The sequence below is a fragment of the Tamandua tetradactyla genome, chromosome 15 (genome assembly GCF_023851605.1).
Source record: "Tamandua tetradactyla isolate mTamTet1 chromosome 15, mTamTet1.pri, whole genome shotgun sequence".
Lineage (NCBI taxonomy): Eukaryota > Metazoa > Chordata > Mammalia > Pilosa > Myrmecophagidae > Tamandua > Tamandua tetradactyla.
In genome coordinates this window covers 44,313,572-44,335,635 of record NC_135341.1, presented here as the reverse complement: position 1 = coordinate 44,335,635, position 22,064 = coordinate 44,313,572, and the positions used below count along the sequence as shown (strand labels likewise).

The 22,064-nt window shown below is 39.8% G+C and overlaps 2 protein-coding genes and 1 pseudogene across 10 annotated transcripts in view; 2 read left to right on the top strand and 1 right to left on the bottom strand.

The window, feature by feature from the left end:
- The window catches only part of CYP8B1 (cytochrome P450 family 8 subfamily B member 1), a 55,781-nt gene that overhangs the window by 29,529 nt on the left and 4,188 nt on the right, over window positions 1-22,064 (bottom strand). For 2 of the 8 annotated variants that reach the window (XR_013162821.1, XM_077129645.1), the window contains exon 3: window positions 11,623-11,719. The exons of 2 other annotated variants lie outside the window; for them this stretch is intronic. The gene's annotated coding sequence lies outside the window, so the exon portion shown is untranslated. Of the gene's footprint in view, window positions 1-192; window positions 10,542-11,622; window positions 11,942-15,482; window positions 21,186-22,064 lie in introns of those variants that run through there. 4 more of the 8 variants (XM_077129646.1, XR_013162822.1, XR_013162820.1 and 1 more) reach the window with 4 other exon arrangements.
- On the top strand, window positions 162-12,613 carry ZNF662 (zinc finger protein 662). Of its 2 annotated transcripts, XM_077129644.1 has the most exons (5): window positions 162-473; window positions 2,004-2,130; window positions 2,747-2,860; window positions 4,999-5,100; window positions 6,097-12,613. In XM_077129644.1, the coding sequence occupies exons 1-5, from the start codon at window positions 384-386 to the stop codon at window positions 7,125-7,127; spliced, it is 1,464 nt and encodes a 487-aa protein (XP_076985759.1). In that variant the 5' UTR covers window positions 162-383; the 3' UTR covers window positions 7,128-12,613. The 2 variants fall into 2 exon arrangements, with proteins under 2 accessions (XP_076985759.1, XP_076985758.1); XM_077129643.1 differs by lacking the exon at window positions 162-473 and having other exon boundaries at window positions 1,582-2,130; window positions 2,744-2,860.
- On the top strand, window positions 13,579-15,192 carry LOC143657354 (survival motor neuron protein pseudogene; annotated as a pseudogene).

Genomic DNA, 22,064 nt, shown 5'->3' with positions numbered 1-22,064 from the left:
GGAAGAAGGAGCACCGGGAAAGGCCGTCCCCGGGCGGTAGGTGTTTTGGAGAAATCTGGACCACGCTCCCCTTCCTCCTTTTCTGCCGGGTCGGGAGGGAGTATCACAGAGACGCGGCGGCCTCCACGCTGCTAGAGAAGCCGGAGCCGCGAGTGCAGCGGCCTCCGCCTCCCGGGCGCGGGGGTCTGGCATGCGCGTAGCACCGGGAGCTGGGCGTGGGGCTGGCTAGGCTGGTCGGGCTGACAGGGCGTGGAGCCTAGGTCTGGCTTGGGTGGGTCCCGTGCGCAGGTTGTGCTATTTCAAATCTTCCCCGGTCCGAAGGTTTCTTTCCCCACCCGGAACATGATACGGCGTTCCTTCGCTTCCCCGCAGGGAGGCCCGGCATGACCGCCGCGGCCCTGGCAAGTTGGGCCCGCCTTGACCTTGCCCTCGAGCTGCTTCGGGGACAACCCGCGCCAGCCCGGGCACGCCGGGTGAGTGCGGGGTAGGCGCCTCAAAGCGGGCTCGCCCCTGCCCCGGGCTTTAGGCCCAGATCAGGGGCGTAGAGGGGGTAGTGCTGCGTGCGGTAGGGAGGTCGGGTACAGCCCATAGGGAGGGTACAGAGTGGGTTCAGTACTTCCAGATGTAAGCCGGCAGGGGACGCACACGTGCAGCTACACCAGTATGAGCCAAATGTTGGGGCAGAGATGTTCACAGGGCGCTAGGACAGAATTTCAGTGAGGCTAGTTTTACCGAGCAGGTTATGTTTAAGGTGGGTTTTAAGATGAACAGGAGTTTGCAGGAACGGAATCTTCAGGCTGGAGGAACTGCATGTTCAGGAGCACTGAGCTGATGAGGAAAGGGTTTGGCTTCCTAACAGAATGGTGAGAGGCTAGGGATTGGGAGTGGTAGTGGCAGATGATCCTGGGTAGGTAAGCTGCATCCCTGCCTGATGAATAGAATTGTCTACGTGCAGAGAAATTTGGACTTTATTGCAGGCAAAGATGAGCCAGCTGAAGCCTTTGAGCCCTGCAGTAGAGGAACAAATCTCTGGGGACTTTATGTGGGGCAAGGGCTAAAGGGAAGTGGATCAGAATCAGCACCTCCTTTGTACAGAGACAGCTTGAAAGCCACAGAGAGCTGTAAGTTAGCCCTGGTTAGGAAGAGGGTGAGAGAGGAAGGAAAGAACGTGAAGCAGCAGGCTCCCAAAGACATGTAAAAAAGGGGACGTTGAGTTTGGGGCATGAGGAAGAAAGAGTGGGGTGGGATGTTTTTGAGGTGTGTTGGGCACATGGGGTGCAGAAAGTAAAGTCAGAGTTAGGATCTAACCTATTGAGTACTATTCCCAGGACAATCTGAGTGTTCTTAGCTGCCTTTTTGGCTGGTGGCAATGACTGGGAGGTAAAGAAAAGGAAGGGTTCTACATAGGGACAGGAAATGGCAGGAGTGAGGACAGAAGATAGTGTGGCATCATAGATAAGAGCCAGGGAGTCAAACAGGCCTGAGTTCTGTCTCAGTTCTGAACCTGAGGAAATTCATCTCTCTGAGCCTGGGATTCCTCTTCTGTAAAACAGATCTAATACCCTCCTTACGAGGTATGTATGCAAAGTAATATATGTAATGTATATGCAAAGTGATTGACACAGGCTCAATAAATGGTAGTTGCTCTTGTTATCAAGGGTTGATGACCTCTGAAGGAGGACATATTGTGAAGAAGGGAGAGGGTCTAGAAAACAGGCAGTTATTTTGGGTATTGAGATGGAAAGAGAAGACTTTTGCAGAGACTCATGAAAAAGATGAGAGGATATTTGCTAGATAAAGAAGAAACATGAGAAAATTGGTGACTAAATCCCTTGTATCTTCTCTGTAAGTAGGGGCAGAATCTTATGCTGAGCATTCCCTTAGATATTCAGAATCCAGAAACTCAGATGTCCCCCTTTAGTACCTCTTGGCTCCCTGTATGCCTCTTATTTAGGTTTGGGTCCGGGGATATTTCTAGGGCATTTAAACATCTGTTGTTTCAGGAGTCAGTGACCTTTGAGGATGTGGCTGTCTACTTCTCTGAGAATGAATGGACTGACCTGGCTCCTGCCCAGAGGGCTCTGTACAGGGATGTGATGCTGGAGAATTATGGGGTTGTGGCTTCCCTGGGTAAGGGTCTTTCCCTGTTGGCTTTGCCCTTTAGAGTTTACTGGCTCCTTCTTCAAAGGCTCTCTTGGATTCTTAATGGCCCAGCCTCAGCAGTTGCTGGGAAGTGGGAAGTTCTGGTGTCAGTTTGGCCCTTATACAAGACTTCCTTGCCCTAGGGTGAGAGCTTCCCACTCCCCAACCCTCTGCTGTGGGTGCAGTAAGAAGAAAGCAGGTTCCTGATGTCCCACTGAGCCATTTCCCAACCCCACAGTTCTGTAGGAGATCCTGGCCCTACACCAAATATCCTCATGCAGATGTCTGAACTTGAAAGCTCTAAGAGAGGGAAAGAACAAGAAAGCGTAATTCCTCAATGAATGAAATCATTCATATGCTCACTCAAACTTATTGAAACTTATTGAGCACCTTTCAATTTCTCTGTTAACTTCCCAACCTTTGTAAGCCTCCCGTGCCCCGGGGTCTCCTGCTCCTTACCCTAGGCATTTTCTCCCCCTTTTTCGCCTTAGTTATTTCCCTCATTTCCTCTCCTACCCCTGAAGACACAGGCTTGGGAGGAGCCTTGGGATTGCTCTTTGTGACCCCACTCACCTTCCTGTCCCATTTCCTTCCCCTCAAGCAGCATTTCCATTTCCTAAACCGGCTCTGATTTCCCAGCTGGAACGAGGGGAAGCACCCCGGTGCTCAGCTCCTCAGGGAGTTCTGGATAGAAAGGGCCTGAAGGGCATCTCCTCAGGTGAGTGAGGACACATGTTCCAGTCATTTGACCAGTCTTCTTGTCTCGAACTTTAAATGTAATAGGTATATGTTTGCTTAACCCAATGCTGTAGACACCAGTGAGGTTCCCTTTTTTCTTTTTGTTCCCATGATTTTCCATCTTCTTGAGTCTGATTTATCCTGCTTTCTCCTGGCTCTTATGTGTGCCATATTCATTCACCTGTTTTGCCTCCTCCTCTGCTATTCTCATCATGGCCACCATTTATCTTTATTCCCTGACTTTTCTGTTTACTTCCAGATTTGAAGTAGATTTTCTACTTCTTTGGCCTGCTTGTAAGTCTTGCAGCAGAAGATTCTGACTCTGTCCTTTGGGGTTCCATGGCCATCTTGATCATTAGGAATCAAGAAATATTGACAGCCCTCAGCCACATAATTCCTATTGCTCAGGGACTGTTGGTAGGGAAAGCCCTGGGATTCTTTTACGCCCAGCACAGGGCTTTCCTGGTCCTAGTTTCCTAGTGAAAATTGTGTCTCCCTACTGCCTCCCTGGCCCCATTTCACCTTCTTCCAACAGAGGCTCTTCTGTGGGTACAGTGGGACTTAAGCTATGCCCTCGGCTCTCCATTTTCACAGTTCCTTGTTGGGTCTGGAAGTCTTTCCATATTAGGATATTTTTAATTGCAAGTAACAAAAAAACCAAACTCAAACAGGTTTAAACAATAAAGAGGAATTTACTGTTTCATGTAACTGGGAAGTCCATCAGTAGAGTGGACTGCTGGTAAAGTCTGATCAGAATTCCAGTGTCTGCTGTTCTCTGTCTTCTAGTAAGTTGGCTTTGTCCACAGTCGGGCTCCTCTCGTGGCTGTAAGGTAGTTGGTAGTTGTACTCAGGACTTTCAGCTTCATTCTTCATATTTGGGAGGAGAAACTGGGCAGGCCTTCCTCAGCCTTTAACCTTTCCAAGCCAAAAGTCTCAAGTGTTGGTCTAATAGAACTATTTTGAGTCTTTTGCCAGCTCTAAATCAATGGATCACTGTGGCCAGAGAAATATTGTGCACTGATTGGCTTGGCCTGGATCCTCAAGCCAATCTTTATAGTGAGTGAGATGGGATTAATTAACTTGATTTGCTTAGACCAGTCAGGGCCTATCCAGGGGATTGGGGTCAGTTCCACCCAAAGGGTATGATTATCCACAATGAGGGAGGGTTAGAATGGATATAAGAAGACAACCACAACATGCTTTACACTCTCAGAATTTCAGTGCTTACTTCTTCTACTACACATGGGAATTTCTCATCTTTTCATTAGGCAGAAAACCAACAGCTAAGTAATTCGTTGAACAAAATCCCAGCTCTAGGACCTGCAGCAGATCTCCCTGGGGCACATCTTTCCCTATTCAAAGTGTACTTTTGTCTTAGAGAAGAGAATCCTCAGGGGATACACAGTGCCTGGATTCTACAACATAAAAGGTTTTATATGGAAGGAAGAGAATTGATCTAGGAGGCTTTAGATGGGAGTTACTAAGAGAAAACCTATTACCTCAGCTGAAGAAGAGTTTATTAGCAAAGACCTTTGTGACTAGAGGAGTCTGTCAGTAGAGTGAGGCTGTGATGCTATTTCTTATGGATGCCATAGAGAGAAACCCATCTTTGAACTGCCTCAAATCCTTTGTGGAATAAGAAGGCAATAGATAGGTGGACAGAAAGAAAGGAAACTAAGATTGTGGTTTTTCAACATAGACAGAGAAGGTTCTCAGGAACAGTTCTTTGTAATTCCATCTATCCTGATTCTTCTACTATGTCAACTGGCTTTCACTTCTTGGAGCTGGTAGAAAAGATGCCTTACTCTTTATAGCTGAAGGGGTCCAAGAAGCTTGTATTGGAGGATAAATTAAAGAGAACTTCCTTAAGTTTATTTCCCAATTCTCCTATTTCTACTTCTTGATAGTTTACATTTTTTTCTCTTTGGATATTGATGGAATTGCAACTTCCTTGGACCTCTGTTTCCTATCCTTTATATTACTGTCCCCTTCAAGTTTCAGATATTCTGTTACTGACACCCACCTTCATTCTCTCCCTGCCACTTCCATCTCTACTTTTTCCTAATTGGCCCCACTTCTCCAACTGAGCTGGCCTTATTTGTGTCTTGATTCTGACAGGATATCCGTTTCTAAAGCCTCCTAGAATCATCCAGTTTGAGCAGGTAGAAGAGCCATTGAACCTGAAAGTGCAAGGAGAGGGTCCAAGCCTAATTTGTGCTGGTAAGTAAGAGGGAAAAGAGCAATTTTTGTTTCCAGTTATACATTTTCCTGTTTTTCCTTTGTGAAATGTTATAAATCCACTTTAACATTCATTCTCTATAAAAGACCCTCCAGAAATCCTCAAATCAACCAGTTAATCAAGAGGAAACTAAAACTGAGGTTTCCGGCTTTCATGTGGACAAGCACAATTAATTAAATGAGGATGTTTCTTGGGTCCTAGGCTCAAACTGAACAGATAGCCTATTCATCTGGCCACTATAGTCAACCAACATTTTAAAAGTAAATGCTGTATTTTGCTTACTGTGTTATTTGCTAGGGATCAAGAAAAAAAAGGATAGATATGGTCCCTCTCTTGGAAGGGCTCATAGTCTAATGGGACAGACAGAGACATAAATATATAATTATAGCTGTATGATGATGTTATAACATAAGTGAAATAAGGCACTATGGTAATAAAGAGTAGGGAGTTTTTGCCCAACTTTGCCTGAATTAGTGTGGGTAAACATTTTTTCATGGTATACCTGGTGATTGGATTGAGTGAGACTACTCTTCCTTTTCTTCATGTTGAGGAAGAAGAAGGTTTTTTCGCTGCTGCCCCCTATGACAAGTTCAGGTTTCTTAGGTATACCACAAAGATCCTTTATTTCTGAACAGGTCCTCTGTCCTGAATCCTGGCCTGTTCTTCTGTTGTAAACTGGACTGGGGTATGTAGAAGGAATTCTAACTTGTTACATTTGGATCCTATTCAACTGTTTCTCTTGTTCTTGGTCTGGTGCTGGAAATCATAGCCCTCAGTAGCTCTCTGTCTAGTTTCTGGCTTTTGCTTTTGGTTCCTTTCTGTGTTTTAGCCTTGCTTTGCTAATTTCTGCTTAAGGCAGGGCTGCTGAGACCCAGGGGTGGCACTTGGAGTGAAATGGACATATGAATGCCACTGGTGACATTAGTCTTTCTCTGTCAGGGTATTGATGACATTTGCAGTCTGATTTCTTCTTTCAGAGGGTGAGTTGAAGAGTGAAAAGGAGGATTTTATTCCGAAACAGGAAATTTTTGAAGAGGCACAGGACCAAATAGTGCTATCACATGGATCTCAGTGGTATGGCTCCCAGGAATTCTGGTTTGGAAAAAACTGTGAAGAGGAGGAAAGAAGGCTAGGGAAGGGGATTGGCTATTCCAATGGGGAAAATGTGGAAAATACTACAAATGATATTATAGAAGTAACTGTCAAGGATGAGATGATCTCAGTAGATGAGAATTCAGAGAATACTGATGTCAATATCTACCTTACTAGACATCAAAAAATTCTAAGCGAGAAGGTATTCTATATTTGTAAAGAATGTGGCAAGTATTTTGATCAAAATGAAGACTTTGATCAACATCAGAGAATTCATAATGGAGAAAAGGTGTATGGATGTGAAGAATGTGGGAAGGCTTTCAGTTTTAGATCACATTGCATTGCACACCAGAGAATTCATACTGGAGTGAAACCTTATGAATGTCAAGAATGCGCTAAAGCCTTTGTTTGGAAGTCAAACCTAATTCGGCATCAGAGAATACATACTGGAGAGAAACCCTTTGAATGTAAGGAATGTGGGAAAGGCTTTAGTCAGAACACAAGCCTTATACAACATCAGCGAATTCACACTGGGGAGAAACCATATACTTGTAAGGAATGTGGGAAAAGCTTTACTCGAAATCCAGCCCTCCTTCGACATCAGAGAATCCACACTGGGGAGAAGCCTTATGAATGTAAGGACTGTGGGAAAGGCTTCATGTGGAACTCTGACCTTGCTCAGCACCAGAGAGTCCACACTGGGGAGAAGCCTCATGAATGTACTGACTGTGGGAAAAGCTTCATTTGCAAGGCACACCTTATCCGACATCAGAGAATCCATACTGGGGAAAGACCCTATAAATGTAATGACTGTGGGAAAGCCTTCAGTCAGAATTCTGTCTTGATTAAGCACCAGAGGCGCCATTCTAGAGAGAAACCCTATAACTGCCAGACCTCTTTCTTTCTTGAACATTAGAGAATGCATACTGGTGATACTTGTTTGTAAGTCTTACAGTATAGGAACTGCAAGAACAGAATGAGATGACCTTCATAATTTGTTCTTACCCTAATAACCAGTATTATCTTGCTTCTCCTGAACAGATACCCTCTACTCTAGCAAGTTTGGTTTTCCTGTTCCCCTGTATTTATACTAGCCACTATTTAGTTGATCATCTACTATGTATCAGGTACTATGTTAATCACATTACATGCATTATTTAATTTTCATAACAATCGATAACAATTCCTCATTTTATAATGCTCTGGAATCCGAGCTTGAAAACAGTTATAAAACACTCACTCAAGATCACTCAGCAGGTTAAGTGAGTTGAGACTGGAACCAGGCCTATCTGACTCCAGAGTCCACTGTTCTTTTTTTAACTATGCATTTCTGCCTCTACTCACTTTTATTTGCTCAAGTTTTCCTAGCGAAATGTTTCTCTTCATCATCTAATATCTAGCTCTCAACTAAACTGACTCTTTTGCTTTTCACCTTCTAGTCAAAGCCACCTTTGTTGTCTTGTTTAATTATCTGTTGTCTTGTATTTTTCTAATAGTCTCATGCCTGTTAGTCATGACTCCAGCTAAATTGCTCTTTGAGGACCTACATTGCTTTTTTGTTTGTCAAGTTTTGGAACTAATCTATTTTTGACCAGATATAACAGGATAAAAAAAATTGAAATAGTTCAAAAGGGTGTTCAGTGAAAATTAACACTGAACACTGAGAAGGAATAAGTTTCCTTCTCATTCCTCTCTCTCAGTCTTCCTCCTGAGGGGCAACACTTACTTGTTATGTATACTGGAGCTATTCTCTCTACAGATACGATCTATAATCTTGCTTTTCATAAGTCTGCCTTACTGAAAGACATTTGATGTAGATGATATTGAAGTTACATTGCTAACCCCAGAACTTTCTCTTCTCAGAATTTGTGGTCCTCCTTGGGGTCACCAAGGTAACTTAGGGAAAGTAGCAGAAGGTAATCTACATTGTGCAATCTTGGGGGAATTGATTAACCTTGTATTATAAGAAAGCATTCTGGGATTGGAAAATATGATGTCAACCAAGTTTGAGATTTCTTTTTTCTAAAAAATTTGTATAGCTACAACACATATCATTGCAACATTATCCAAAATCCTTTTCAATGGAGGAATGAACATTTGATTTATATGATCATAACTCTTGGTGCTAAGTAGAAAATGGTTTGTAATGGGACAAGAGTGAAAGGGGAGGTCATGTTGGAGACTGTAGTAGCAGTTCAAGTTGGAGGCAGCTGTGGCCTGGAGAACATGGTGATAATGATGGAGAGAAGTGGGTGGATTGAAGATATATTTTTGAAATAAAATTACTGACCTGTGAATGGATTGGATACAAGGGGTAACAGATAGGAAAGAATCAAGGATGTGTTTCTGCATTCTGGCTTGGGCAGCTGAGTGGACTGGTGCCATTTACTGGCATGGGTAGGACTGAAAAGGACATATGTTTGGTGAGCAACAAATCTACTTTGGATTAATATATTTGGAATGTGCAAGTGGAAATTTCAAATAGGCAATTGTATATACAGTTATGATTGGAGCTGTACATTGGAGAGCCATCAAATAAGCAGAATATATAAAAGCCATGAGAAGAAATGAGTATAATTCCTAGAGCATTTTGAGGAATGAATCAAATCCCCTAGAGCTGTACTGTCCAGTGCAGTAGCAACTAACCACATGTGGCTATTAAAATTAAAATTAATTAAATTAAAAATTTAGTCCCTCAGGCTCACTGGTCACATATCAAGAGCTCAATAACCATACATGGCAGTTAATCGCTATTTTGGATAGTGTAGATATAAAACATCTACATAATTCAGAAAGTACTATTGGACAGTATTGCCCTAGAGAGAGTGTAGAAAGATAAGAGGATCCAGGATTCAGTCCTGTGGGATACCAATTTGGTATTAAAGGAGTCAAAAGGAGAGGGGAAAAAGATGCTGAGAAAGAGAGCAAGTGAGGGGTTGGCATCATAACTAGTAGATACACATAGACAATAGTTGGAATTACAGGGTTGAAATTCCAACTGCTGCAAAGAGGTGCTCAGTAAAACCATAAATGTTCATAAACTTCAAGAGTGAGAATAATGTATATTCTGCAGGTGGTCATTATCTTAAAATAGGAGGGAGCCATACACTGAAAGTGGAATAATGAAGAAGGAGCAGTTTGGATTTATAGAGGAACATCATAGAAATTGATTGATCCCAGGAATTCTCAAAGATGTAAATGTGTATAAACAGGGTAGTAGAATGGCAAGAGTTTTAGAAGTACTATAATGAGGGAATTATCAAAATATGACAAAAGTTAGGCATTCTGGAAGGAGTGAATTATAGCATATGGAAATGGATGGCCCCCATCAAGAGAATTCCTCATTGTCTTTCCCTGAGTCCTGAGCCTGTGTCACAAACTCCGTATTTAAACACATTCATAAAGGTATCATCTGTAGAAAGAAATGGCATTTTGCTTGGCCTGCTACAGAAACTCATTAGTTCATTCAGAGATCCAACAGGCTTTCCCATTTAGGGTTAAGATCAATATCACGAGAAGGAATTGGATCAAAGGAAATATATGAAACACATGATCACAGGGATAGGAAATGAAACAATTGTAACATGGAAGACCTTTCAATTTGTAATGATACTTTCCAAACATCTAAAAATCAGAAGAGAAATAAAATTGCGACTTAATTTCTAAATTCTGGACAAATACAAAGAAAAATTTCAGGTATTTTCTGATAAATTACAATTAACAATATATTAAAATCAATAATTGGGCATGGTAAAAATTTATCTTGGAAATTTTCAGTAGTAAGATTGGAAATATGAAAATAGTAAATAGAGTCATTCACATAATGTAAGTGGCTTGCCTAGGTAGAATTTTTTGGGAAAACTATTAAGTTTCTTGTTTTGTAACCCAGAGCCGGCCACAAAATTGCCTATTTTAGAAGCAACTCAGTCACAAATCAGTTACTGCCATTTTGAGCATCTGTTTTTGTGGCTTTCAGTTTGGAGCTCTACAGTGATCATCTCTTATTTGGTTACTAGCATAAATTCCCATTCCCTCTGGGCACAGTAACCCAAATTAATCTTTGGACTATTCTCAGTTATGTTGTTTGGCTCTACATCCAGCTTTGAGTAGACTGTTTGGCTTGGGTCAATCCATTTATCCCATTCTGTTAGCCACAGTGAAGCGCAGAGAAGCTGGGCCTTCTGGAAATGAGACCCACTGAAGGAGCTGATCGCTGGACTTCCTGGTATGTAGGAAGATAGGCCTGGAATTGTAGCAACCATGTTTTTTCTATTTAATGTGGAGAGTCTGGAGCTTCTAGGTGCTACCAAGCAGAGCCCAAGGATGAAGCCTATACCAAAGAAGACAGTGGTAAAACAGAAACTGGGTCCTTGGTGACATCATTTGAGCCACTAGACCAAGCCTTACTTGAAGTAGATCTACCTCTGGACCTTATAGCTATGTGAGCCAATAAATATCTTTTGTTAAACTAGTTAGTTTTGGGTTTTCTGTCATTTATAACTTAATTAACCATAACTGATAGATTTGTATTTGAAAACACTTTTTTTTTATTTTTTAATATAGTGTCTTAACGTAGCATGCTTCTCTTGCTTGGTAGTAATACAAGGTCCTCATTTGTACCTCTTGTCAGCTGCTTGGATGCTGAGTATCTAGAGAGTTTCCTCTCTGCCCTAAAGTTAATTTCACCAGTACCACCTAACTGATGTATTAAGTTATAAATAACCAAAATGCCTTCCAAATTTGGTAAAAATATATTCTAAGTTCCAGCTTCTCTAGAATCTAGAGATCCTCAGATCCTATTTCTCTGAAGTAACTTCCAGGCTTCTACACCCTATCTAGGTGAATCCTGAGTTTGCCATGTCACCTATATTTTAAATCGGAACACTGTAGAATAATCAGGTGTTTGATTCAGATCTGCTAGAGACTTTGGTTTTTTTGGAACAATATGCCAATAATTGTTGAGAGGGACAGAGTTCAGACTAAAAGACAGATTCTGTGAAGCTGACAGTTATAGTCCTCTCTCTGTCCAGTGATTGTTACAGAGTGAAGTTACTTATTTTAGCAATAAAGAGAAAATAAAAAGCAATAACTTTGACCATTTTTACCCTCATTTTTCCCAATAAAGGGTAATAGTTGTCTGAAACAAGTTTAATACATGTTGGGGTTAAAGCAACTATATTTTTTCAGTCCTCACACCCATTTTTAGCATGCCTTGTCAATGGATTCAAGTATATTGCATGAATGAGGCTTGAGTCCTAATGCCCTCTGATTTTTGCCATATTGTATTTACTAAATTTGGCAACATTTATTCATTTATTTTCAAGTGATGTATTAAACAGAAACTTTTATTTAGTTGATAATAGAAAAAGCAGTGGTGTGAGAAGAAACTAAAAAAAATAAAATTTGCATACCAGACAATAAGATGGTATCTCTTATGGTATCTGATAGTGTCATGGACTGTCAGGTTTTTTCTTCCTTGGGATGAGTTCCTTTCCCACCAGGAGCACCCTGTGGAGAAGGTGACATAGGCCTTTGACTACCCCTTCTGTTTTGAGAGAATTCAGAATTAGTGAATGTGTGGAAACTAATGGCAAAGTTCCAAATACACTTTATTACTCTTCTTGGGAGACTTAAGGTATTCTCAGGCAAATGGAGCTAAGTTTCTCTGAAATGTCACTGACCTGGGGAGGGCAGGTCATATTCTCTGATATTGCCTTGAAAAATGCAAGCCTGTTTGAAGAAGAAACAAGAAAAGGAGGGAGTGATATATGCTGGAAACAGGTGGCAAATAAGATTTAAAAACAACAACCAGAATGCATAAAGTAAAAATATTTTGAAAAGTAACCTTAGGGAAGCCACAAATAATATAGTATAGAAACTGAAAATCAACTCAAAGCATACACAAGAGGTGGGCATGGTCCATCCACAGAGCTTTCATGCCAACTTGACCTGTAGCTGAGGTTGGAGGTTGTTGGCCAGGAAAGTAGGAGTTGTCTTTAAAGACTAATTGAAGTTCATGACACTCGCTGTATTTCCTGTCTGTCCTCTGCCCATAGCTATGGCTTCTGCTCCCACCAAACTCCTTGAGCAAGGTTACATATACCAATAACTGGCTTCTTTGGTATCATTCCCTACATCATATAACCTGCTTGACAAACTACACCTTGAAAATACCTATCTCTTGGCTCCTGGACACCACATTCTTCTGGTGTTCCTGACCTGTTAGGAACTGCTACCTTTGAGTTTCCTTCTCTTCCATCTGCCTTTAAAGATAAGCCATCCTCTAGAGATCCAATCTTGTCCCTCTTCTGACTCTATACGCTGTCACTAGGTGATAGGATTATTTGCCCATTTGGACTAATAATGGTGCAGTGTATACAAAACTGAATTTATTATCTTTATCTACAGATGTACATTCCTTCTGTTTTCCCCACCACCTATCCACTCGTCCAAGCCAGGAACTTTATGGGAATCCTCAGTTTCCTGGCCCTGCACTTTAATGAACAGTCTGTGGCCCCGTTTTGATAATTCTATCTCACAGATGCAGCAGATCTCCCACTTCTTTTCTACCTCCTCTACTTTATTTCATGTAGTTACTATCTCAAGAGTTGTATGATAGTTACTGTCTTTTCAATACTTTCTTACTTAAATAAAAAAATTTTCATTAAAAGAAAATTTAACCATATTACCCCTTTTTGAAAGTCCTTTAATGATTCTCTGTTACCTGTGAAACAAAATCCAAAATCCAAAATCCAAAATTTAAATTTCATTAATGATTTGTTTTAAGATATGGTTTGGTTCTATCTCCCCCCAAGCTCCTACTTAAGTCCCAATTGCAGCCATATTTGTCTACTTCTAATTCTCAACCATGTCTTATTCTTTCAAAGAATAAGTCAATTTATTTGTATAGGCCAGTGGTGCTTAACTGGTGGTAATTCCCACCCCTTGGGAGTTGTCAGAATTTAGAAACATTTTTTGCTGTCAGTTTGGGATGTGGGGGACTACTACTGGCATCTAGTGGGTAGAGGTTGGGGATGCTGCTAAATGTACTACAATGTACAGGACAGTCCCCTACAACAAAAAAATTATATGGCCTCAAACCCAATAGTGTTGCCACTGAGAAAACCTCACATCTGAAAGTGTCTTGGTTATTTCTTTGAGCCTTTAGAAACTTGCTATAGAGGAGAAACACGTTTCAGCATGAAGGGAATACCAGAATGGAAACAGATTTAGTGAAAGGAAGACTTTCTCCCTGCAGTATTGATCAAATCAGTTAAAAAGTGAATTGTATTCTGCCAACCTGCAAAGCACAGTTTTACCCAGGTCAAAGTGATTTCAAGAAAAAAAAAAAAAAAAAAATAGGTCCTGCCCGAGGCTGGCCATGGCGATGGACTGCGGAGGCGCTGGCGGCGGCGCCGTCCCGGAGCAGCAGGACTCGGTGCTGTTCCGGCGGGGCACGGGGCAGAGTGATGATTCTGACATTTGGGATGATACAGCATTGATAAAAGCCTATGATAAAGCTGTGGCTTCGTTTAAGCATGCTCTGAAGAACGGTGACATTTCTGAAGCTTCAGACAAACCAAAAGGCACACCTAAAAGAAAACCTGTTAAGAAGAATAAAAGCCAAAAAAAGAACACCACAACTCCAGTGAAACAGTGGAAAGTTGGTGACAAATGTTCTGCCATTTGGTCAGAAGATGGCTGCATTTATCCAGCTACCATTGCGTCAGTTGATTTCAAGAGAGAAACCTGCGTTGTGGTTTACACTGGGTATGGAAATAGAGAGGAGCAAAATCTGTCTGATTTACTTTTCCCGACCTTTGAAGGAGTTAATAATGTAGAACAGAATGCTCAGGAGAATGAAAATGAGAGTCAGCTTTCAACAGATGAAAGTGAAAACTCCTCTAGGTCTCCTGGAAATAAATCAAACAACGTAAAGTCAAAAGCTACTCCATGGAACTCTTTTCTGCCTCCACCTCCGCCCATGCCAGGATCAGGACTGGGGCCAGGAAAGTCTGGCCTAAAATTCAATGGCCCACCACCCCCACCACCACCCCCGTTCCTATCATGCTGGCTGCCTCCACCTCCTTCTGGACCACCAATCATTCCCCCTCCACCTCCCATATGTCCAGAGTCTCTGGATGATGCCGATGCTTTGGGAAGCATGTTAATCTCCTGGTACATGAGTGGCTATCATACTGGCTACTACCTGGGTTTCAAACAAAATAAAAAAGAAGGAAGATGCTCGCATTTCAATTAGGAGTAAGTCTGCATCACTGTGCAAATGATTCTCACGTTTGTGCCTGTTTTGTGGTTTGCAGAAAACAAATGTTTAAAATTGAAATGTTAATATAATAACAATATTAAAAACATTTTGGTGTCAAAACTGTTAGATGAAAAGTTGATCCTCATCCCCATTATAGTTTTCTCGTAGTGCCAAAATATCATCTCACCTTATACTTACGTTCTGTGGAGAAGACAGAAAACATATCTTTAAGATATTCCTAGAATCAGTGATGAAGTTTTACATCACGTTTTAGTTAGACAACTAGATGTGCTTTCTGATTTGTGATGCAATATGAAGTACAGTGCATTAAAAGTGCTGTGATCAAAAAAGATTAACTAGAATTCAATCAAGCATTCAGATCTAATTTCCCATTTATTGGGAACACAGGAGAGAGAGGAATTAGTTAAATGACGTCACAAAAGAGAAAATGAGATAAACCAGAATATGGAGTTGTTGCAGAAAATAACTGGTCTCATTTCTTCAAAAAATCAGTGTCGTGAAAGAAAAAAGGTGGTGGAGTAGGTAACTATTCTAGATTAAAAGAGACTTAAACGACATAATAGATAAATGGAATATGGCATTCTGTATTCGACCCAGGTTTGATAAACCATCTATAAAAGACTGGGGACCTTGAGCAAATTTGAATATGGACTGTATTTTAAATGAGATTAAATAATTATTGCTAATTTTATGTGTTGTGGTGAGTATTACAGTTTATAGGTAAATGTCTTTTTTTTTTTAATCCATTTTGCATGCTGAAATATTTAGGAGTGAAATGTTATAATGTCTCCAATGTAGTTTAAAATGGTTTGGCAAGATGTAGATGTGTGTTTGTGCCCATGAAGCATATATGGCAAAATGTTAATTGAATCTACATGGTATGTACATGAATGTTCATTGTACTGTTTTTTTCTATTTTCTGTATGTTTGAAAAATGCATAATAAAAATGTCTATTATTTTTAGCTAATTAAAAAAAGAAAAAAAAATAGGGATATTCAAAAGGAGCCAGACATATGAGAAAAGTGGATCTATCACATTTCCCCTAAATGTGTTGCTCTGTGCCCTCTGCCTGACAGAGGATATTGCTCTTATTGCAAAGCAAAGGTAAATGAGATACAGTCTGAAGGTATAGGACTCTGCCTTTTCTCACTAGTTTATATTTTCAACTTCTCTAAAGCCAATGCTAAAATAGAAATGATTAATGGAGACCTAGGAGGATGGGCCAGCCACCCCAGTCCTGTTGCTTAGAGACTAAAACGGCAAGGTTAGGAAGGCCAAATTTAAAGATCTTTGTTTGACACAATCCCAGGTAGTGCTCACTAGCTAATAGAAGCCTCCTCCTTTCCCTGCAGTTGATAGTAGGTCATGTAGTGGACTTGACTGGTTGCTTTTCCAACATCCATTCCCCCCTTTCCTCTTTTTAACAGGTACTCATATTTCATAGCCATAATGTGCGTGTTTAAGTACACTACCAGCTACCACGGTGGATCTGGCTTAATCCAATTGGAATAGTCCCATTTCTGTTGTTATATTTGTTGGTTTAGGGGTGGGCATATAACTTAGGTGGGTCCAACAGAGTGAAGCTCAGGACTTTAAAAACTAGTTGAAGGGGGGAGATGCCCTCTCTTTATTCCTCCGTTTAAGTTGAGAGGCATAGAGTCAGGGCCACCACTAATCTAAACACCAGAGGGGATAATGCTAGAAATTCTAGATCACCCAGTACCTACATGCATGACACATGCCTAGTTGGATTTCCCTTCTGAAAAATGATTAGTTAATTTGGACTTCTTTGATCAATTATTTTCAGAGGTCTCTGGGCACTAAACGCCACCGATGTTGGATGCATTACAAGTATCAACCTTATAAAAATACAAATTGATTCTTCCAAACTTTTACCTAAATTTTCCAAATATCCTATTAAGCCAGAAACAACAGATGGACTGATTCCAATGGTTGAAGAATTAATAAATAAGCATTTCATTATTCCTTGTACTAGTCCTTGCAATACCCTCATCTTCCCTGTCAAATAGCCCAATGAAAGAGAGGATTATGGGAAGACAGTGGCATACAAAACTCTAGGAATCAGTCCCTCTACCAAAACAATTATTGAACTAGCAGGAATTGTCTGAGTAAACTATTTTGGAACTCTGGAGTCTAGGGAACACTGTGCAATATCCAGGGAAATGCAGGAGGAATAGGCTGGTAAATTACAGTAAATAATTGGTGAGGTTCATCCTCCTTACCATGACTACCATTCCCCAGTCCCTAACACATGGTGGGAAGCACTGGAGACTGGTAGTTTTGGCTCCTAGTACAGTTTACTGGTGCCAGAGTAAGCTATGAGGAACTAGTCCCCATAACCCAGGGGAGTATGATCTGACTGCTGATTAGTGTTTTGGATCAGCTACTTCAGATCACTGAGAGGCCAGCTTTGAGGGTGCCATTGTTCTAACTCCCCCTCCCCCCAAGGGAAAAGCAACAGAGGATTCTTAAAGAGGCAGTACCTGTTCTTTTTTTTCCTTCTTTTAACACTATCCATTCCCTGTTTGGGAGGAAAAATATTTTGGAAAACTCACAGATTGACAGTTTCAGGCAACAGCAACAACAACAAATTCTTGTAATTCCAGAGAAGGTGGAGAACTAGATTTCAGTCTTACAACAACATAATACTCAGAATGTCCAGTTATTAACAAAAAAATTTATAAAAACACAAAGAAATAGAAAAGTATAGCATTCACATGAAAAAAGGAAACTGCCAGACACCATCCCTGAGAAAATTCAGACATTGAAACTATTAACCAAAGACTTTAAATCAATCATCTTAAATATTTTCAATGAGCTAACGGAGTCCATATACAAAGAACTAAAGGAAATTAGGAAAACATTGTCCAGACAAAATAAAGAGCTGGAAATTATAAAATGGAATCAAACAGAAAATTTGGAGCTGCAAAATACAGTAATTGCAATGAAAAACTCATGAGATGGATTAAACAGCTGATTTAAACAGGCACAAGAAAGGATCAGCAAACTTGAAGAAAAAGCAATAAAAACTGCCCAGTGTGAGGAGCAGAAAGGAAAAATAATAAAGAAAAATGAACAGAGCCTAAGAGACCTGTGGGACACCATCAAGCATACCCCAATCTGTATGGAATTTGGAGCATTGGAATCCGAGAAGAACAAGAAAGACAGAAAGGGAAGAAAAAGTATTTGAAGAAATAATGCTTGAAAACTTCCCCAATCTGATGAAAGATGAATATACACATCCAGGAGTCAGTGAACTCCAAGCAGGATAGACTCTAAGAGAGCTACACCAAGACACATTATAGTGAAAATGTCAAAATCCAAAGATAAAGAAAAGATTTTGAAAGCAGCAAGAGAGAAATGATTTGTCATGTACAAGAGATCCCCTTAAGATTAACAGAGAATTTCTCATCAGAAACTATGGAGACAAGAAGACAGTGATGGCATTTAAAATCCTTAAAGAAAAAAATCTGTCAACCAACAGTCTATGTCCATGAAGAGAAACTAATTCATTTATAGAGAAACAAAAGGTGAAAGAGTACATTACCAGAAGAGCTACCCTACAAGGAATGTTAAAGGAAGTCCTTTAGGCTGAAATAAAAGGACACTAGACAGCAATTCAAAGCCATAAGAAGAAATAAGGAACATTAGTAAAGGTAAATAAAAAATCCTGTATTGTACTTTTGGTTTGTAACTGCTTTTTTTCTCCTAGATGATTTAACAGGCAAATCTGCAAAATCTTTGTTAATTGGCAGACAATGTATACCGATGTAATCTGAGACAATGACAATATAAAGGGGAAGGATGGAAACATATAGAAGTGGAGAGTTTGTATACTATTGAAACTGAGTTGGTAGTAGTCAAATTTGGTTGTCATGTTTAAGATGTTCATTATATCTATAAGAGTAACCTCTAAGAAAGTAACTAAAAAGTATAGAAAAAAGGAAAGAAGGGAATCAAAATGCTACACTACATAAAATAACTAAATACAAAAAAGGAGTAAATGAAGAATAAAAAACACACAAGAGAGATAACAGAAAACAAAGAGTTAAATAGTAGATGTAAATTCTTCACATTTAATTACCTTAAATGTCAATGGATTAAACTCCCCTACGAAGAGACAGAATTTGGCAGATTGGATGAAAAATCATGATCCACCTATATGCTGTCTACAGGAGACTCATTTAGGTACAAAGACACAAAGAAGTTGAAAGTAAAAGGGTAGAAAAAGATATTCCATGCAAATAGTAATCAAAAGAAAGTTGGAGTGGCTATATCATTCTCATACAAATAGACTTTAAGTCAAAAAAGATTACAAGAGACAAAGAAGGATATTATGTATTGATAAAAGGTTCAATCCAGCAAGATGATAAAACAATTATAAGCATATATGCAACTCAAAACAGAACCCCAGAATAAATGAAGCAAAAATTGACAGAATCAGGAGAAATAGATAGTTCTACAATAATAGTTGAAGAATTCAGTACTTTCAATATTTGTTAGAACATCTAAGCAGAATACCAACAAGGAAATAGAGGACTTGAATAACACTATTAACAAATTAGACCTAATGGACATATATAAACTCTCCACCCAACAACAGCAGAAGGCACATTTTTCTCAAGTGCATGTCAACATTTTCCAGGGTAGACTACATGTTAGGCTACAAATAAAATCTTAATAAATTTTAAATATTGAAATCATATTCAGTATCTTCTCAGACCACAATGGAATAACACTAAAAATCAATAACAGAAGGAAAAATGGAAAATTTACAGACATGTGGAAATTAAACAACACACTTGAAAATGAAAATACAACAAACCAAAACTTATGGGATGCAGTGAAAGCAGTGCTCAGAGGTAAATTTAAAGCTCTAAAAGCCTACATTAAAATAGAAGAAATAATACAAATAATAACCTAACTTCACACTTAAAGAAAGACTAGAACATGAAGGGAAAACTAAACCCAAAATCAGTAGAAAGAAGGAAATAGTAAAAATTAAAACAGTGATAAAATAAAGCATAGAAAAATAATAGAGAGAATCAACAAACCAAAAGTTAGTCTTTTTGAAAAGAACAATCAAATTGACAAACCTTTAATCAGACTGACAAAAAGAGAGAAGACACAAATAACTAAGACCAGGAATGAAAGTGGGGACATTACTACCAACCTTACAGAAATAAAAAGGATTATACAAGGGTATGATGAACAATTATATGCCAACAAATTAGAAAACTCAGATAAAATGGACAAATTCTTAGAAACATACTCTGCCAATTTGAATATGTGGTGGACACCAGAAAAGCCATGTCCTTTAATCCTCATTCAGTATTGCTGGGTGGGAGGTTTTTTGATTATCCATGGAGATGTGACCCACCCAAATGTGGTTGGTAACTTCTGATTAGATGCTTTCCATGGAGATGTGTTTCCACGCATTCAAGGTGGAGCTGCTTCTGGAGCCCTTTAAGAGGGAACCATTTTGGAAAAAGCTACAGAGCCCACACAGCCAGAGTCCTTTGGAGATGAAGAAGGAAGATGCCACTGGGGAAGCTTCATGAAACAAGAAGCTTGGAGAGAAAGCTAGCAGACTTTGCCATGTTTGCCATGTGCTTTTCCAGTTGAGAGAGAAACCCTGAATGTCACTGGCCTTCTTGAACCATGGTATCTTTCCATGGATGCCTTAGATTGGACATTTCTATAGTCTTGCTTTAATTTGGACATTTTCATGGCCTTATAACATGTAAACTTGCAGACTAGAACACATACAAATTACCTAATATGATGCAAGAATAAATAGAAAATTTCAACAGACCTAAACAAGAAAGAGATTGAATTAGTAATCAAAAGCCGCCTAATGAAGAAAAATCCAGGACCAGATAGTTTCACTGCTGAATCCTACCAAACGTTTAAAGATGATTTAACACCAATCCTTTCAAACTTTGTCAAAAATAGAAGAGAAGGGATTACTTCCTAACTCATTACCAGATAATGGTAGTGAGGTCATCACCTCACTACCATTTATTTATAATGGTAGTTTACCCTAATACCAAAGCCAGATAAAGACAGTACAACAAAATCCTGGCAAACTGAATCCAACAGTATATTCAGAGGACTATACACCATGACCAAGTGGGATTTATTTCAGGAATGCAAGCATGGTTCAACATAAGAAAACTGATAAATATACCAGATTATTAGAATGAAGGTTAAAAAAAAACCACATGATCATCTCAATTGATGTGGAAAAGGCATCTCACAAAATTCAACATCCTTTCATGATAAAAACACTCTGAAAATTAGGAATAGAAGGGAACTTTCTCAATGCAATGAAGGCCAGTTATGGAAAATCCCACCACAAATATCATAATTAATAGCCCCCCTTATAAGACCAGGAACAAGGCAAGGATGCCAACTGTTACCACCATTACTTAACATTATACTGGAAGTTCTAGCCACATCAATCAAGCACAAGAAAGAAAAACCATCCAAATTGGAAAGGAAGAAGTTGACTAAGCCTATTCACAGATGACATAATCCTATATATAGAAAAATCCCAAAGAATCCACAAAAAGCTACTAGAATAAACAAATTCAGCAAAGTTGAAGGATACAGAATAAACACGCAGAAGTCAGTTGGGTTCATATAAACCAGTAATGAATAATCTGAAAAGGAAATCAAGAAAAAATTCCATTTACAATAGCATCTAAAAGAATAACATCACTGGAATAATTTAACAAAGGAAGAGAAAGACTTACACACTGAAAACTACAAAACATTGGTGAAAGAAATTAAAGACCTAAATAATTGGAAAGACATCCCATGTTCATGAATCAGAAGATTTAATATTGTTAAGATGTGTCATGGTCAGGTTCATGTGTCAGCTTGGCTAGGTGGTGGTACCCAGTTGTCTGGTTGGGCAAGCACTGGCCTGTCTGTTGCTATGAGGACATTTCATAGACTTAAATCATGACCATGTTGGCTGCATCCACAGCTGACTGCATTTGTAATCAGCTAAGGAGAGTGTCTCCTGCAATAAGTGATGCTTAATCTAATCACTCAAAGGCTCTTAAGGAGGATTCAAAAGAGACAGTCACTGTTCCTGCTTCACCCTGCAAGCCTCTCCTGTGGAGCTCATCCAGACCCATCATCAGAGTTGCCAGCTTCACAGCCTGCCCTATGGATTCTGGACTTTTCCATTCTCGTGATTGTCCAGCTAGTCTCTCCTGAGAGTTTGTAGAGGACCTTCATCGGCATTGCCAGCTTGCAGCCTGCACTACAGGCGTTGGACCCTCACATTCCCATGGTTGCCCAGCCAGCCTCTCCTGAGAGTTTGTTGAGGACCTTCATCAGCCTGCTCTACAGACTCTATGTTCCCATGGTTATATGAGACACCTTTATAAATTTTATATCTACAGATATCTCCCACTGATTTTGTAGCTCTACAGAGCCCTAGCTAATACAAGATGTCAGTTCTGCCTAAAGCAATATATAAAATAATCAAAATTCCAGCAACCCCCTTTTTTAATAGAGAAGTTGTAGGT

Bases quoted from the DNA above. Each gene is read 5' to 3' on its own strand.
- ZNF662 (XM_077129643.1), top strand. From the start codon at position 1,866: ATGCTGAGCATTCCCTTAGATATTCAGAATCCAGAAACTCAGATGTCC. The intron at 2,861-4,998 runs GTGAGTGAGGAC...TGATTCTGACAG, and splicing joins CCTGAAGGGCATCTCCTCAG to GATATCCGTTTCTAAAGCCT. The intron at 5,101-6,096 runs GTAAGTAAGAGG...TTCTTCTTTCAG, and splicing joins TCCAAGCCTAATTTGTGCTG to AGGGTGAGTTGAAGAGTGAA.